Source organism: Bos grunniens, chromosome 28 (genome assembly GCF_055505025.1).
Source record: "Bos grunniens cultivar Pamir isolate PY7600 chromosome 28, Bosgru_T2T1.0, whole genome shotgun sequence".
NCBI classification, from domain to species: Eukaryota; Metazoa; Chordata; class Mammalia; order Artiodactyla; family Bovidae; genus Bos; species Bos grunniens.
Genome location: NC_141192.1, coordinates 41,335,836 through 41,353,717, shown reverse-complemented (window position 1 = coordinate 41,353,717; position 17,882 = coordinate 41,335,836). Strand labels below are relative to the sequence as shown.

Genomic DNA, 17,882 nt, shown 5'->3' with positions numbered 1-17,882 from the left:
AGTCCCTTGGAGTAGGAAATGGAAACCCACTCCAGTATTCATGCCTGGAAAATTCTGTGGACACAGGAGCCTGGCCAGCGACAGTCCATGGGGTCACAATCGAACATGACTGAGCAACTGAACACACAGATACATGTTCTTATTCAGAAAGGAAAACAGGCCATCCTTCCCATGTGACTCACCCGCTGTCCTCTGCCTCCAGCCTTGGGTTTCATGGACTTGGAGACCAAAGGTCCCTCACTCACCACTGCATCCCGGATTGTCCTGGTTATCATCACCAACAGCTAGGTGACGTGTATGCAAGTCATGGAGGAGGTACCTCTCTGGATGAGGCTGAGCCCTCTGGGAAACAGGACAGACTTTGCTGAGTTTTGAGGGAGGAAGGAAGAGAAGAGACAGCTTCTGATGTTGTTTTCTTCTCTGATTCTTTCTGTCATCACTTATAGCCCCCTCAGTCCTGCCATGGGTCAGCCCTGCACAAATCCCTTTCTGTGTCCTTCATTCCCCCTCCTTGCATCATGGTTAAGTCCAGATCCAGAGGAAAGAGCTGGGTAGATGTGGGAAGACCTCTGTCTTGAACCCCAAGCTACCACTTTCTCTCTGTGTGACCTTCGGCAAGTCACAAGACTCTTAGAGATGCTTCTGGTGTGTGTATAAGGAGGAACTGAATTAGATGAGACCTAAGTTCCTAGGCCCACCAGCTCCAATTCTCTCTGCTTAGGCATGAAGGTGCTTGGGGAAGCATCTGTGACATTCTCAGCAGCCCTGACTGAGGTGGCCCTTTGTACACGCTTGTGTGTGATGTCCTGGGAAACAGGCGAGAGTGAAAATGAAGGACTCCACTTTCTTGCAGTTACATCCCAAGCTGGGGCCTCAGGAGCAGTGCACTGCTTTAAGAGTGCGCTTATTTTGGCTGAAAGAGAAATGCCAGCATTGCCAAAGATCTGTTGAAAGACAACTGCTTTGAACAGAAGTTCCCTTTCTGTTAAAACTAACAAACAAACAAAAGCCCTTCTATGGCTCCTATTTACTTTACCTTTTTATTTGATTTTTTTTTTATCGGATGATAATCGCTGTATAATATTGTGTTGGTTTCTGCCATACCTGAACGTGAATCAGCCACAGTAAGGAAGTCAAGAGACAGCTTCTGGTGCTCTTTGCTTCTCTGATTTCTTTCTGTAATCATTTTGTCGTCCCCTCAGTCCTGCCCTAGGTCAACCCTACACAAATCCCTTTTGGTGTCCCTCCCTATTTCATCACAGGTTAGGCAAATGATATGGATAAAATTAGAGACTAGGGTAAAGTTGACAATGAAGCCCCCTACTCTCCTGACCGGGGACCTCTGAATCAGATCAGATCAGTCGCTCAGTCGTGTCTGACTCTTTGCGACCCCATGAATCGCAGCACGCCAGGCCTCCCTGTCCATCACCAACTCCGGGGGTTCACTGAGACTCACATCCATCGAGTCAGTGATGCCATCCAGCCATCTCATCCTCTGTCGTTCCCTTCTCCTCCTGCCCCCAATCCCTCCCAGCATCAGGGTCTTTTCCAATGAGTCAACTCTTCACATGAGGTGGCCAAAGTACTGGAGTTTCAGCTTTAGCATCATTCCTTCCAAAGAAATCCCAGGGCTTATCTCCTTCAGAATGGACTGCTTGGATCTCCTTGCAGTCCAAGGGACTCTCAAGAGTCTTCTCCAACACCACAGTTCAAAAGCATCAATTCTTCGGCGCTCAGCTTTCTTCACAGTCCAACTCTCACATCCATACATGACCACAGGAAAAACCATAGCCTTGACTAGACGAACCTTTGTTGGCAAAGTAATGTCTCTGCTTTTGAATATGCTATCTAGGTTGTTCATAACTTTCCTTCCAAGGAGTGAGCCTAAAAACCAATGACTTAAAAAAGACATACTTGAGAAAAGTGTTCTCAAAGCAAGAGGGATATAATGGTAACAGGCCTGATGCCTCCCGCCAACACCCTGCCACCCTGGGCCAATGGAGCACATGCACACGTATGTTCCTAGGAGGATATAATCCTTGGGGATTTACATAGGATGGCGATTTTGTTCTTCATCCTAGGCAGTGTGTCCCCAAGGGGGCTGTGAGATCTAGAGATGAATCCATTCATCTAGTACACTTCTGCCTCTCATGAGGAAACATCTTGCTGTACAATATCCACTAAACAGTCATTTGCCCCAAAGCTAGAGGGAAGCAAGCTCCCACTGGTTACATCCTGAGCAAATATGTTATTCAGACTATGCACCTGCATATTTGACCAGAATTCGGGGATCTGGGGACTAGTGACCAACAGCAGTGACCACTCATTGCAATCTTTTTCTTACGCTCATGGCTCCAGTTCCCAGCACAGCTGGGCACTCCCTACCCTGAGACAAGTCTGGGTGTTAGCACTTTCGTGCACTTCTGGTCTAGGGACCAGAAGGGGATACCTCCTGCTAATGTTGTACAGGGGTCCTGTCCATTCAGGCAGGCTCCCATGTGGTGTATACCCATGCATCCTACTGTTTTAGCTACTATGATTCTTGACACATCACGCTCAGCTTAGTGATTAAAAAAATTTTTTTCATATATGCATGGACCTGTGAGGAGGACTGTCTTTGCCCCACATGGTCTGAGTGTTTAATGAATCACTTGAAGGCGGGTCCTCAAATTGTCTGAAGGCTCAGTCCCACTCATACCTGGCTATTGACTGGGCCTTTCGCTGGGGCATTCAGCCAGACACCTACACCTGGCCAAACCAAGTGACTTGGGCTTCCTCATGACATGGACCCTGGGTTCCAGGGCAAGTGATCTGAGAAGACATACCACCTATTATGATGTTGATCTGGAAGTCAGGCGTGTCAGCTCCAGAGGATCCTTAAAGGACCAGCCAGGTTCAAGGGGGAGAAGTATTAATAATACTCTGTCTCCTGGCAGCACAGGGAAGGTTCTGGAAGGCCATACTGCTGTGGCCACACACACATTCTGCCCTGCCTGGGCACAGCATGGGAACCGCAAGGAGGCTCTACCCGGCCCCTCCAGGGTGTGCTCCACAGGCAGGGCTTCCACAGCTTCGTCCATCTGGTGCTCATGACTCTGGTTCCGTCTGGCCCTCTGTGGACAGACGGAATTTCTTTGAATGATGGAGAATTTTTTTATCAGATTGATAAAATGTGTAAATCTTTCCTCTCGTTAGCTGTCACTTCTCAATTTAGGTCTTAAGCGAATTCCATCCCCATGGATCCATATGAGAGCATTATGGTAAAGCCATAAGTCATTCAAATAATGCCCAGGTCACATGCAGTGTCCTTTCAGTACAGGATCAGAATCTGTCCGCAGTGATCTGTGCAGGAGTGTTGTGGAGATTCTGTAACTTGAAGAGGCGGTCCCACCAGAGCATGCCAGTCAGCTCTTCTGTTGCTGATCAGAGAACCTTGATCTCACTGAGTTTGTTTCCCTGTGCCTGTTTGTGCCTTTTCATCTTTTTTTTCAGTTATTGAAGTATGGTTGATTTACAAGGTGTGTTAGTTTCAGGTGTGTAGCAAAATGATTCAGTTATTACATTTTCCATTGTAGGTCATTGAAAGTGAAAGTGAAGTCGCTCAGTCGTGTCCGACTCTTTGCGACCCCATGGACTGCAGCCTACCAGGCTCTTCCATCCATGGGATTTTCCAGGCAAGAGTACTGGAGTGGGGTGCCATTTCCTTTTCCAGGGGATCTTCCCAATCCAGGGATCAAACCCGGGTCTCCTGCACTGCAGGCAGACGCTTTACCATCTGAGCCACCAGGAATTATAGGTCATTACAAGATATTAAAAATAGTTCTCTATACTATACAGTTGGTCCTTGTCAGTTATCTATTTTATCTGGAGTGGTTTGTATCTGTTAATTGCATACTCCTGATTTATCCCCTGCCCTTCCCCTTTAGTAACCGTATGTCTTGTTTTCTATTTCCTGTGTTTTTTAAGCTTTAAAAAATTAAAAAAAAAATATTCAGTTGTATGTCTTCCATACTTTTTCATTATGGCCTGAATTAATGTTCTTAGTGACTTTTTTCTTTATTATATTTCAGAGATGTGGAAAATACAACAAAACATTGAGAAGAAAATAAAAACGTACTGTAATGCTGGCCCTCCAAATAATTGTTAATATTTTAGAGCTTTGCCTATTTGAGTATTTCCTCATTATTAAATATTCTTCTATTAAAATGATTTTAATGGCTAAGTACAAATTGAATATACCAGGACTTATTTTAACCACTCTCTTTATTGTTGGACATATGTTATTTCCTCTTTCTTATACTCTTAATGCAATTACTTTTGCATTACTAAAATAACAATAACTTTTTATTTAACATATGATAGAGATTTTCAATATTTATTAAAATGCTTAATAAAAATTATTTAAATTTAAATATATAAATTCCAATAAAGGGACTATTGAATCATAGACTATAAATAATTTAAAGTTTTGCTGTTGTTGTTGTTTAGTCACTAAGTTGTGTCTGACTCTGTTGCAACCCCATGGACTGTAGCCTGCCAGCCTCCTCTGTCCCTGGAATTTTCCAGACAAGAATACTGGAGTGGGTTATCATTTTCTTCTCCAGGGGATCTTCCTGACCTGAAGATCGAACCTCCTTCTCCTGCATCGGCAGGCAGGTGCTTTACCACTAGCATTATCAGGAAAGCCCAAAGTTTTTCTATATGGTCTTAAATCACTTTTCCAAATTCACACAATCACTATCAATCTGCACATAATTTTGAAATAAAAACAGGCAGGAATTATGTATTTGGGGAAATATGTAAAGCCATATTTTAAATGGACTCAATTTAGCTTTGATTTCTATTTGTTTTAGCCCCAAGATGAAAATTGAATCATTTGATTCCATCAAAGAGTGTTTTCAATTCCTCAGCTTCATGTTCTGATTCTATGCTTTTGTGTCTCTTTAAAGTGTAATCTCTGTCGTATATATTTTCCCACTAACACTGTATTTTTCTCCTTCATGTATGCCTTGTGGTTTCGCTGCTGTCAATCATTTTGCTCCAGATGTTCCTTTTCTTGGTGTCTCATTTAGTTCATGCATGACTATGCCATTACTCATTGCCTGTTGTCTTAACTTCCATGTAATTTGTCTACTCTGTAATTCTACATCTTTGAATGATAATGTTACTACTTTTAGAGCAGGAAAATATATATGTATATGTGATTTCTACATATTTACTGTTTTCTCCTCACCACTACTATGGTCAGTTATGAACAAACCTTCACACATGCTTCACATGCTTTCTTGTATAATCGTGTCCATTTGTCTGCAAAATTGTATGTTGTCACTAAGTTTTTTGTACATATATTAACTTATAATATATTAGATGTCTTCAGTATTTATGGTAGTTATGGGTACTTCATCTGCGCTGTTTTCTTCTAATGTAGTTGACCATTTGGGATATAAACTTTAGGGAATGATGGAGTTGATATAGTGAATGTTAAATTACATATCTTGATTAAATAGTTATTTTTGGACTCCAATTATAGTATTATACAACTTGTGAACTCTAAGGACTTTTTAAATATTGCCACACCTGGGCATTTTGTTGTTTCTTTTCTAGCCATTAATTATAGCTTTTTTAGTAACTCTGCAATTTAATCTGAATGTATATCTCAATTCTTTTCCCTATGCAAAATTATTTTTATATACCTTCTAGGACTCTCACCATTAGTTGGAAAAATATTAGTTTTACTTTTGGTTACTTTTAAATTCTGAGCTCACTTTTTGCTGCTTATTTATTTATTTATTATATTTTTATTGAGATATAATTGACATATAACACTGTGTAAGTTGAGATGTACATTGTTTTTATATGATGCAGGTTATTACAAGATATTGAATATAGTTCCCTGTGCTACACAGTAGGTCCTGGTTTATCCATTTTAATGTATAGTAGTATGTATACGTTAATCCCAATCTCCTAATTTATCCCTCCTCCCCCTTTCCCCTTTGGTAACCATAAGTCTTTTTTCTATGTCTGTGAGTCTGATTCTGTTTTATGATAAGTTCATTTGTATCATTTTCTTAGACTCCACATATAAACAATATCATATGACATTTGTCTTTCTCTGTCTGACTTACTTAGTATAGTAGAGATTCTAGGTCCTGTCATACTGCAAATGGCATTATTTTGTTCTTTTTATGGCTGAGTAATATTCCATTGTGTATATATGTACCACATCTTCTTTATCCATTCATCTGTGGGTGGACATTTAGGTTGCTTCCATGTCTTGGATATTGTGAATAGTGCTACTATGAACACTGGGGTGCATGCATCCTTTTGAATTATAGTTTTTTTTGGATATACATCCAGGGGTATGATTGCTGGTTCATACAGTAGCTCTGTTTTTCATTTTTAAAGTAACCTTCATATTATTCTCCACATGGTGATTTTGTACAGAAAAGTGACATAAAGAGGGCTCTTTTCTGGTTCATGTGTTGGATACAAGTGTGAAGGGGAAACGTTTCAGAAGGCGGGAGGTCCCAGACTTGGCTATTCATTCATGGAAACAATGAATGCCATGTGCCTACCATGTGTCTGACATTGTGCCAGGAGCTCTGAACCTAGTAGTGAGCAAGCCGCCATCGTCCGAGCTCTTATGGGGCTTGACGTGGATTGTCCCTTCTTTTATGGAACTTATGCCCTGGTGTGAGAGAGGGAAAATGAGTATTTGCACTGGTGCTGATAGCAGCTACATATAACATACATATAATACAGGTCTCCTGGCATTTAAAGTCTCCTTGGGAACGCTCTTGCACTTTGGTGGGAATGTAAATTGATACATCCACTACGGAAGAAGGTATGGAGATGCCTTTAAAAACTAGGAATAAAACCACCATATGACCCAGCAATCCCACTCGTAGGGATATACCCTGAGGAAATCAAAATTGAAAAAGACACATGTATCCCATTGTTCAATGCAGCACTATTTATAATAGCTGGAACATGGAAGCAACCTAGATGTCCATCGACAGGTGAATGGATATAAAAGTTGTGGTACTTATACACAGTGGAATATTACTCAGCCATAAAAAGGAATGCATTTGAATCAGTTCTAATGAGGTGGATGAACCTAGAACCTATTATACAGAGTGAAGCAAGTCAGAAAGAGAAAGATAAATATCGTATACTCATGCATATATACAGAATCTAGAAAAATGGTACTGAAGAATTTATTTGCAGGGTAGCAATGGAGAAACAGACATAGAGAATAGATTTATGGACATGGGGAGAGGAAAAGAGAGGGTGAGATGTATGGAGAGAGTAACATGGAAAGTTCAGTTCAGTTCAGTTCAGTCGCTCAGTCATGTCCTACTCTTTGTGACCCCGTGAACCGCAGCACGCCAGGCCTCACTGTCCATCACCAACTCCCAGAGTCCACCCAAACCCATGTCCATTGAGTCGGTGATGCCATCCAACCATCTCATCCTCTGTCATCCCTTTCTCCTCCTGCCCTCAATCTTTCCCAGCATCAGGGTCTTTTCAAATGAGTCAGCTCTTTGCATCAGGTGGCCAGAGTATTGGAGTTTCAGTTTCAGCATCAGTCCTTCCAATGAATATTCAGGACTGATTTTCTTTAGGATAGACTGGTTGTATCTCCTTGCAGTCCAAGGGACTCTCAAGAGTCTTCTCCAACACCACAGTTCAAAAGCATCAATTCTTCAGCGCTCAGCTTTCTTTATAGTCCAACTCTCACATCCATATATGACCACTGGAAAACCTTACATTACCATATAGATAGCCAACAGGAATTCGCTGTATGGCTCAGGAAACCCAAACAGGGGCTGGGGTGGGATGCGGAGGGTGATGAGAGGGAGGTTCAGGAAGGAGGGGGCATGGGTGTACCTATGGCTGATTCATGTTGAAGTTTGACAGAAAACAACAAAATTCTGTAAGACAATTATCCTTCAATTAAAAAACAAATAAAAGTTTAAAAAAATCATAAAAAGTCTCCTAAATATTCTAGCTTTCAGGGACTGTGACCAGTGTACAGATACGTGTTCAGTGCCCTATTGGAGCCCTGTGCCCCTAAAGGAACATCTCTCTGTTATTACAGGTCAGCCTCTCTTTGGTTAGAATTCCTAGTCCAGTGTGAGTTTGCCTATGAATGCAGTTCAAAGACCCAGGCTTCCCCTTTGATAAATCCACTTTAGGAGTTGATATACTGGATATAAGTCTTAGAAATGACTGGATGCAGGAGATAAACTGTGGAGTCATGTAGATACAGCTTATCATTCAGTAATAACCTGAAATTGCCATTCTCAAGAATGGCCTCCAGGGAAGACAAAGTTTCTGGCATGATTCCAATGGGATGCAGAGGGTAGCAGAGCTGTGTTGGGGAGTCTTCCCTTTGCAGACCATTGGATAAATCACAGATGTGTTCATAGCCCTGAAAATATCTGTAGTTTACTAATGGTATATTTTTCTTTTTCCCTGGCCAGGAATCTTACATCTTTTCAGCAGAACTTGGAGAAAAATGTGAAACCATAGGCAAGAAGCTATTGTACTTAGAAGATCAACTGCACGTGGCAATCCACAGTCATGATGAAGATCTCATTCATATCCTTTTAATCCTGCAGATGGAGCACCTGTTAAGTTACTTTGTAAAAGAAAGTCTTAAAAAATTGCACAGTTTTCCTATGCCTCAGCAGATGGAAACAAATAGATACTCCTGGTATTTAGAGTTCAACACACCTCTGATCTCTGAGATTATTCAGTATGCGATGTTTTCTCTCTAGGTTTTGGTAAGTTGGCATTTTTGATGACTAAACCTGACTGCTAATAATTACCAAAGAAATTCAGACATGCACAAAATGAGGCCAAATAAAAATGCAGTTTGGGGCTGTGCAGCTGGGTTTGTGGGGCTCACACGGTTGTGAGTCTGACTGCATCGGTTTTCTAGGGGCTTTCTGAATACCGAGAAACCCAAATCCATCTTCAGCTTCCTCTTCCATGCGATTCTGCTTTATAAGGGGCAGGAGAGTATCACACTAGTGGGACTTCATATCACTCCCTTCCAATTTTTTCTCATACAAGATTCAGTGCATTTCCTGTCATATCTGCAAATCCCTTTATCAAAACTAGTTGCCAGTGAGCAAGATGGCACAAGAAACTGCTGGCTTAGGTGTCTGTCCACGTGAAGCATTGAATCGCGTATTAATCAGTGTGTGGTTTGTCCCTGGTTAGTTCTTCTGAGGGCAGAGGAGTGCATGCAAGATGGATGAAGGCATATACAGCTCCATCCTGTATTTTTTTTTAGGTATTTAATCATAAGTTGAAACTTCTCTAGATGAAAGTACATCTTTGTTCATTTATCCTTTCTGTTCAGTAGTATGACTTTTATTAGATGTATTTGTGAGAAATGTAGCTATTTTGAACTTTGTTTCTCATTGCTGTCTTTTCAGAATTCTAGTTCTTATCAGACTTTATCTGGAATACGTGTGTATGTTTAAAGAGATTTGAATGGTCAAGCATTAATCATAATCACAAGTATTCAGATCCACAGTCTAATGATGGATTCAGTGTTGTGTTTCCTTTCTCCTTATAACCTGAAATCTTTCACCTTGCTTATTAAATTTAGGAGGAAAAAATTTTTCAACTTAATCAGTGATTATTTCCAATTGCTCAAGGTACATTTTTAAAAGCAGACATTCTGTTTTTTGTAAGTCCCTGCCCCTAATAAACTGTTATTTAAGCTCTTATTAAAAAGCTGGCCAAAGAAGCAGTAGCAGTATATTTGCCTTTTACTTTTGTTTATTTCATGTTCATGGATCCCACAGATTTGACAGTTGTTAGGGGAGTATGGCCTCCAGCAGATGGACAAGTGACAGTCTGCGCCGGGGCATCTGGGAGCAGGGTCCTGCCGAGGGCCAGTGCACACTGAGCGGCTCCTGGCCAGCAGGTGGGCTTGTTCGTCAGTGGGAAAACCCCTCAGCTTCTGGTGGGCTCAGGTAACAGTTCTGACAGCTGCATTTGAGGTCTGTGTTAGCCTCTCATTTAGACATTTTCAAAAACGTTAGTTTGACTCTAGGGAATTGGGTTTTCTCTTTAATAGATTTGGGTAGTGGGAAGGAGGCTGAGAGGGGACAGAGATGTGTATAAATGGGATGCTTTTAGTGTTCCCAACCCAGATTCAGGAGCAATGGGATCATGGACAGTGGATAATGCCTCTATCAGTTCAGTTCAGTTCAGTTCAGTCTCTCAGTCATGTCCGACTCTTTGCAACCCCATGAACTGCAGCACACCAGGCCTCCCTGTCCATCACAAACTCCCGGAGTTCACTCAGACTCATGTCCATTGAGTCAGTGATGCCATCCAGCCATCTCATCCTCTGTCGTCCCCTTCTCCTCCTGCCCCCAATCCCTCCCAGCATCAGGGTCTTTTCCAATGAGTCAACTCTTCGCATGAGGTGGCCAAAGTACTGGAGTTTCAGCTTTAACATCAGTCCTTCCAATGGACACCCAGGACTGATCTCCTTTAGGATGGACTGGTTGGATCTCCTTGCAGTCCAAGGGACTCTCAAGAGTCTTCTCCAACACCACAATTCAAAAGCATCAATTCTTCAGCACTCAGCTTTCTTCACAGTCCAACTCTCACATCCATCCATGACCACTGGAAAAACCATAGCCTTGACTAGACGAACCTTTGTTGGCAAAGTAATGTCTCTGCTTTTTAATATGCTGTTTAGGTTGGTCATAACTTTCCTTCCAAAGAGTAAGCGTCTTTTAATTTCATGGCTGCATTCACCATCTGCAGTGATTTTGGAGCCCCCAAAAATAAAGTCAGCCACTGTTTCCACTGTTTCCCCATCTATCTGCCATGAAGTGATGGGACCAGATGCCATGATCTTTGTTTTCTGAATGTTGAGCTTTAAGCCAACTTTTTCACTCTCCTCTTTCACTTTCATCAAGAGGCTTTTTAGTTCCTCTTCACTTTCTGCCATAAGGGTAGTGTCATCTGCATATCTGAGGTTATTGATATTTCTCCCAGCAATCTTGATTCCAGCTTGTGCTTCATCCAGCCCAGCGTTTCTCATGATGTACTCTGCATAGAAGTTAAATAAGCAGGGTGACAATATACAGCCTTGACATACTCCTTTTCCTATTTGGAACCAGTCTGTTGTTCCATGTCCAGTTCTATCTGTTGCCCCCTGCCCTGCATATAGGTTTCTATAGGTTTAGAGATGCCTCTATAAGCATCTCTAAAGTCAGATAACAACAGGTACCTGTAAGGTTCCCAGGTGCCACAAGTAAGCACCTGCCTGCCAGTGCAGGAGATGTGAGAGATGTGGATTTGATCCGTGAGTCAGGAAGATCCTCTGGACGGGAGGGCATGATAACCCACTCCAGTATTCTTTCCCTGGAGAATCCCATGGACAGAGGAGCCTGGCTGCTTCAGTCCATAGGGTCATAAAGAGTCGGACACAACGGAAGTGACTGAGCATGCACCCACTAAGGTTTTTATTTGAGTTAAATGGGTTAAGATTCAGAAAATGTGTTGAACATAGTTCTTTTTTTTTTTTTTTTAAATCTAATTTTATTTTTTATTTTTTTTTTTAAACTTTGCATAATTGTATTAGTTTTGCCAAATATCAAAATGAATCCGCCACAGGTATACATGTGTTCCCCATCCCGAACCCTCCTCCCTCCTCCCTCCCCATACCATCCCTCTGGGCCGTCCCAGTGCACCAGCCCCAAGCATCCAGCATCATGCATCGAACCTGGACTGGCAACTCGTTTCCTACATGATATTTTACATGTTTCATTGCCATTCTCCCAAATCTTCCCACCCTCTCCCTCCCCCACAGAGTCCATAAGACTGTTCTATACATCAGTGTCTCTTTTGCTGTCTCGTACACCGGGTTATTGTTACCATCTTTCTAAATTTCATATATATGCGTTAGTATACTGTATTTATGTTTTTCCTTCTGGCTTACTTCACTAGTTCTTATACATGGTTAAGTGCTTGGTTTTAGGAAGAAAAACATTTTCAGTGTCAGTGTCACAAGATCAAACCACATCCCATTTTTATATGAGGTTTCAAGATAGATTTTTTTCAATCATTTTGTAATAAATCCTTGAGAGAACTGATTGGTAACCCTACAATGACTTATATGAAAAGTCATTTCATTCTGATAAAATTTCTATAGACAAATAGGGATTATTATTTCTACTTGATAGTTGAGAAGACTGAGGCTTAGAAATTGCATGACTGTCCAAGATCATTTCTGACGAACGGCAAAGCATCCAGCCACCTGCCCATGGTCCTTCATGGCCAATCAGGAGGCAGCCATGCCTGTACATAGCTGGACAGGCTTGTTCTGTGGAACACACAATTACTATCAAAATGTTAAGCTTTAATAAGAGGTGTTAAGTGAAGATATGTTTATTGAGAATTTTGCTAGTCCTTGCTGAAATAAATGGAAACATAGAGGGAACAGGTCAAACCAGGATTGGGAAGCACTGGTTTTGGTACTGAAGTCACCCTCCACCAATAACATTTACACCACAATATGGATTTCAATGCAGACTTTCCTCTGCAACTCTGGCTTTGTTCTGTGTCACTGATTGAGAGTAAATACAAAGAAGGTATCTTTGAATTCAAACAGAGTGGTGCTTAGTGGATCTCGGTGCCTTCAGATAGAAAGGCACATTTACAAGGCACTGCTGAAGCTTCTTACACAAACTGAAGCTCTTGTTTCAAATGAGAGCTTATCTCGATTCAAAGAGGCTGCTGAAATCCTCCAGCCAAACTCCAACTGGTTTGTGTTTCCATTCTTCATCAAAGAGACAAAGCTGAGTGCAGTTGAAAGAAACAGCTTGCCATCAACAACAGGAAAGAATTTCCCAGCGAGTGTAGTACTTTTGTTTGATTCCATTAAGGACTCTGCCAGAGCCTCCTGTGTGTAGGCTGCAGAGTGAAAACATGATTAATTCGAGCCCACATCAATGTCCATGTCCAGAAGATTCAAGCCTTGAACACTGCAGATGCGGGAGGCACGGAACTTTGCATAAGCCATGAGTGTGAGAAAGCCCTGGGGCTGTAGCATCAGGGGAGGGTGGGCCAGTCACAAGCAGCGGGGCTGATCTTCCCAGCAGATCCTCTGGGCATCCTGATTTAACATCAAGGCTGTGGACAGCTGACTTGTAGTCTCTTGCTTTTATGAAGAAGACACTGGATTGACAGAGTGGAGGAAGGGAAGAAGACAGGCCGTGTCTCTTCATCCTCCTGACAGGCTCACTAAATCACACCGAGTAACAGCACCAACCCGTCAGGAAGCACATGGCAAGCATCTGAGAAGAGTCTGCAGCCTTAATTGGAAGAGCCGGCATCACAGAGGTGACTCACGCCTGGCATCTAAGGCGAGGACGGGAGGTGCGACTTCACTGCCACTCAAGCCGGGATTTCCAGGAGTGTTTGTCTGAGTCTGTAGTATAATTTCACAGTCACTTTGGATCCTAATTAGCAGTTGTGTTTTGAAAAAACATGTTAAGGGGATGGAATCATTCCTCCCCGTACATAGTGCTTTAACTGAAAACCACCTAAGTTAGGTGGATGTTTTAGCAGCGATTTTTCTCTTTCTCCTTCATCTTCTACAACACACTTTCAGAAGGAAAGAAGGACACCTAGGAGTGGGACACTTAGCATATTTCAGAGCCCCCAGGGTAGTTCTGCACGCCTCTGAATCCTAGATGAGATGGGACAGACTGATTCTATCTGTGGTTCTATTTGCATTCATGTCCAGGAAACCCTCCTGGATTTCTGTTCTTTCTCTTTACTTGGAATGCGTGGTGCCCAATCCATTAGTTTTGGTGGTGCTTGATGGCATGCAAACACTAAATACATCCAGATACATGCACAGATGCCACATGAGCTTAAGAGCCCTTGTTTGGTTCAGCTTTAAAACATGCAGCTGTAACTGACAAAGGAAATGGGAGTTTGGGGGGCTTGCTCTTGCCTCCTTGGAAATGCTTTCATCTTCTAGAACTGAAGAGCTGGAAGAGGGATTGTGACCATCATGGTGTCATAGATGAAAGAACCGAGACCCTAAGATGCTGCAGTTTGACCATTGTGTGCACTGGTCTGATGCGAATATGGGGGCCGGGGTTCTTCCCTCTGGCCCCCATGAAAAGGAGTGGAATGGGAAGAGGAGGAGTGGGAGCCCAGGAGAGGTGTGGACACCTGGCTCCTACTGCAGGCTTAGCACAGGTGAACTTGGCCCTGGGTGGCACCAAAGGAAGTGGGCCTGCGCAAGCTTCACAACCTTTGAGGCTGCTGCCTGTGGACGGGGCTTTCCTCTTTGCTCGTCAACAACTGTGCCCCTCACTTTTGGCTTTGGGAATGAAGGAAAGTTCCCAGGACTGTGGCCACAGGGCCTGCAGAGGAATCACTGTTGATAAGGAAAAAATAATTTAGCAAATGAGTAACTTACTTCTTTTGGAAGCAAAGGAGATCAGATGAACTGAAGACCGTCGTTTGACCCAGCTAATAAAATGATCGCTTGGAATCACAATTGGCAGTAAAATTCTCAATTGTTTTTGATATATAAACAAAGACCCCTTTGAAAAAATCTGAGGATCTTTGGACATGGCTGCCCTAAAGGACAGTGTTGTCTTAGCACTAGAAGACTCATGTGAAACGTGCCTTTATTCATTGCAAACACACTCTGCACAATTTTACTATCAAGAAGTAATGTTCTTGGCGCTTCCCTGTTGGTGCACTAGTTAAGAATCCGCCTTTCAATGGAGGGGACATGGATTCAATCCCTAGTCAAGGAGCAAAGATCTCACTTGCTTCCAGGCAGCCAAGCCCGTGTGGCAAAACTCCCAAGCTCATGTGCTACAGCGAAGACCCAGCACAGCCAAAATTTTAAAAAACATTTTTTAATTGTAAAAAAAATTTTTAAAGAAGTAATACTCCTGCCTAATACACCTGTAGTCTACAGCAAGGTGGTCTCGGGTTCCAAGGGGTTTTTAAAGATACTGGCATGCCAATCCTTGTGTCATTGTTGTAATTAATGGGCTGATTTTCTTAGCTGCCACAGATCTTTGGTGGCGTATCTGTTACAGAGGATGAAATACCCACTTGGCTGAGAGGCTGCTAGAGCACAGGCATACTAAGAATCATTTAACTCCTTTTAGACCTCTTCTTGCACTTAGATGTAATGAGCACCTCTGTCACATATACATAAATTCCAACACCGAAGTTTTACTCTGTTTCCTCAGAACTTTCACAAAACACATGGTCAAACGCCAATCGGCTTTAACTATGAACTTATTGGGGGAGCAGTCAGGAAAATCTGCGTTTTATGAGTAAGATAATGAAAGCATCGGACGGTTTGCCAGCTTCCCAGAGCTGATGGGCACATCCTCAAATTTCCATCTTCTCATTCCTCCCTGTGTCCCTGGAGATTATTGTCTGAGGGCTGAGATTGTCTGAGATTATTGTCTGAGTGTTATTTTAGTTGTATAACATAGTCTTTCTCTTTTGTGGCTTCTCTCTCACTTTCTTTTCAAAACCCTTTTTCAGTGTGTTCTCCCAGTGCTAGACATTTTATGACTAGACATTTTATGAGTTCTTTAAGAGGCAGTTGAGTTTGGTTCAGTTTCTCTCTCTAAAAACCTTGGTTGTCATTCAGCATATCACAAGAGTGGGGCCTGTAGTCCCAGACTACCTATCAGAGGTAATGAAGTCTCAGGAGTTTGTCAAGATTCATAAACTGCTTAAGCTCTATGCTTACTCTTTATAAACGTAGCTTAACTTTGTGATTAATTGGCAGCTTGGTATTTGGTCTGGGACGACTTATGCTCTTGCTTGTGTAAAGTCATATGTGTTTTCACTAAAGATTAACAGAGCTGTTCAGAGAAACAGAAGAAAACGAAATCTTTTAAAAAAGGAAAAAGACAAGTATTGGATACTTTCTTCTCTTGGATCTCAACTCCACCCTTGTTCCCCCCCACCCTCAAGTTCAAGTGCAAAGAGTGAATCATCATAGTAGACGTATGTAAATTATGTAAATGATGAAGTCTGGTGAGGCTTCAAGAGCAAGAATAACTGCCAAAGCCTTGTCAGGGTGGCTCAGCGATTTTTGCTTAGGTGAGGTTCATTTGCATAATTCCCAGGATCCTTTGGAATTCCTTATTTAAAAAAGAAAAAAGAACGCTTCCTATAGTCATAACCTGAAGGTATCTGTATCTCTTGACACTGCATCAACATCGCATTTGGATAAAACAACATTGTAGTAGATGTAGGCAGTCTGAGTGGGAAGATTTCTGCAAGCTGCTTACCCTAAAGCTTTCTGTCTTCTCCATATCTGATCTAGTAATATTTAAGTGGTCTGACCTCGTGCAATGACTTAACAGTATTTAAGTGGTATCAACATGTTTCTGTGTTTCTTCTTAAGTTCCTGTTGGATGAAGTTAAATTAGTTTGCTTATTAAACTAAGAGAATCTAAGCCACCACTCATTCTGTATTTGTCTTAGAATTGTTCTGACTGCAGGCACACCAGGAAAAGCAGAGTTAGCTGTGGACAGACAGGAAGACAACTGTTGGTTAAATGTTCCTGAGCTTAAACACCTAGAAGAGAGCTCATCTCTTTAAAGGATGGCAGTCATATTATTTATTCCATAGGATTACTTGCCAAGTTCCCTGTGATTGCTTTATCTACAGGAGAAACAACTTTATAGGTTAGGAAACTAAGAGCCCAACAGTTTAAAGAAAAATATATCAACCAACTAGCCAACCTAGAGAATGCAAGCTCCCTGCCTTATGTCAAGTCTCTAGTGCCCCGAATGGCTGTTTTACAAGTACCCTAGAGCATAATAACACATGAGAGCAGTTTAGAACTAAAGGTGTTTTGAAGTCATTGTTTCAGGAGAAAACTGAGATTCAAAATGATTTACACAAGGTGACAAGGCTGGCCAATGGCCAACAGGCACTGTAACTCATGACTCAATGTGGACCTGTGGTGGTGCCCAGTCCTGGCTTTCTCCAGAAGACTCTGGTTTCCAGCCTTCTTTCCTTTCCACTGTCAGAGCACTTGGATGTGCCAGGGGCCCCCACCCCAGCAGGGGGCTTAGCAGGAGTACAGTCACTCTGACCATATTCCGTGGAGCATCCTAGCTTGCCATCTGTCTCAGTCTAAAAGCTGACTCTTCTTTTTCCTGTTGGAAACCTTCCTTGAGACAGTCAATGACCTCGGGCCTCGTAGGAACTGCAGTCACTCTTAAAAGAAGTGTAACATTTGTATTAATATTTAATTGGTCCAATTTGGAGGAACTTGAAACTGCAATTAGAGGGCAGTGCCCATCTGCTTTCAGCAGGCACGTGGCTCTTCCCAGATCCCTGGGAGGCTGCAGGGGCCGCCCGTCACCTTCACGTGTGTTCCTTAACAACATGCGCACAGTCTCTCAAGGGGGAGCTCCAGATGGTGAAGGAAACTCTCCAGGCCATGGCCCTGCAGCTCCAGCCAGCAAAGGAGGCAGAGGAGAGGGAGGCTGCAGCTTCCTGTGTGACAGCTGGCATCCGGGAAGCACAGTCCTGAGGCCTGACAGGATGGAGGGTGAGTGACTGTGTCATCAGCATGAGTGCTGGGGGCCTCTCCCATCTCTTCTGCATAACCAGTGTGCCTGAACCCATTACGGAGATGCGCAGCCTGGATGCCCAGCCAAAGGGTGGTCCTCTCTCCTGGGGCTGAGTTCAGGGGAGTTTGCAGATTGGAATATGCAGGGCAGGGGGTCATCTGCTGATTTCCTTCTGTCAGTCTGAGACACTTTTACTGTGTCATTAACAAGAGCATCCTGCAGAGGACTTGAAAAAAATCTCTCCATTACAGACC

The 17,882-nt window shown here is 42.6% G+C and overlaps 1 protein-coding gene across 3 annotated transcripts in view; it reads left to right on the top strand.

Annotated features, from left to right (window-relative positions):
- DISC1 (DISC1 scaffold protein) overlaps positions 1 to 17,882 on the top strand; it is a 423,187-nt gene that overhangs the window by 400,162 nt on the left and 5,143 nt on the right. For 2 of the 3 annotated variants that reach the window (XM_086381279.1, XM_086381288.1), the window contains one exon: positions 8,487 to 11,017. In XM_086381279.1, coding sequence (XP_086237405.1) covers positions 8,487 to 8,783 — 297 coding nt within the window. In that variant the 3' untranslated portion in view covers positions 8,784 to 11,017. Of the gene's footprint in view, positions 1 to 8,486; positions 11,018 to 17,449; positions 17,607 to 17,882 lie in introns of those variants that run through there. The other variant, XM_086381280.1, reaches the window with a different exon arrangement.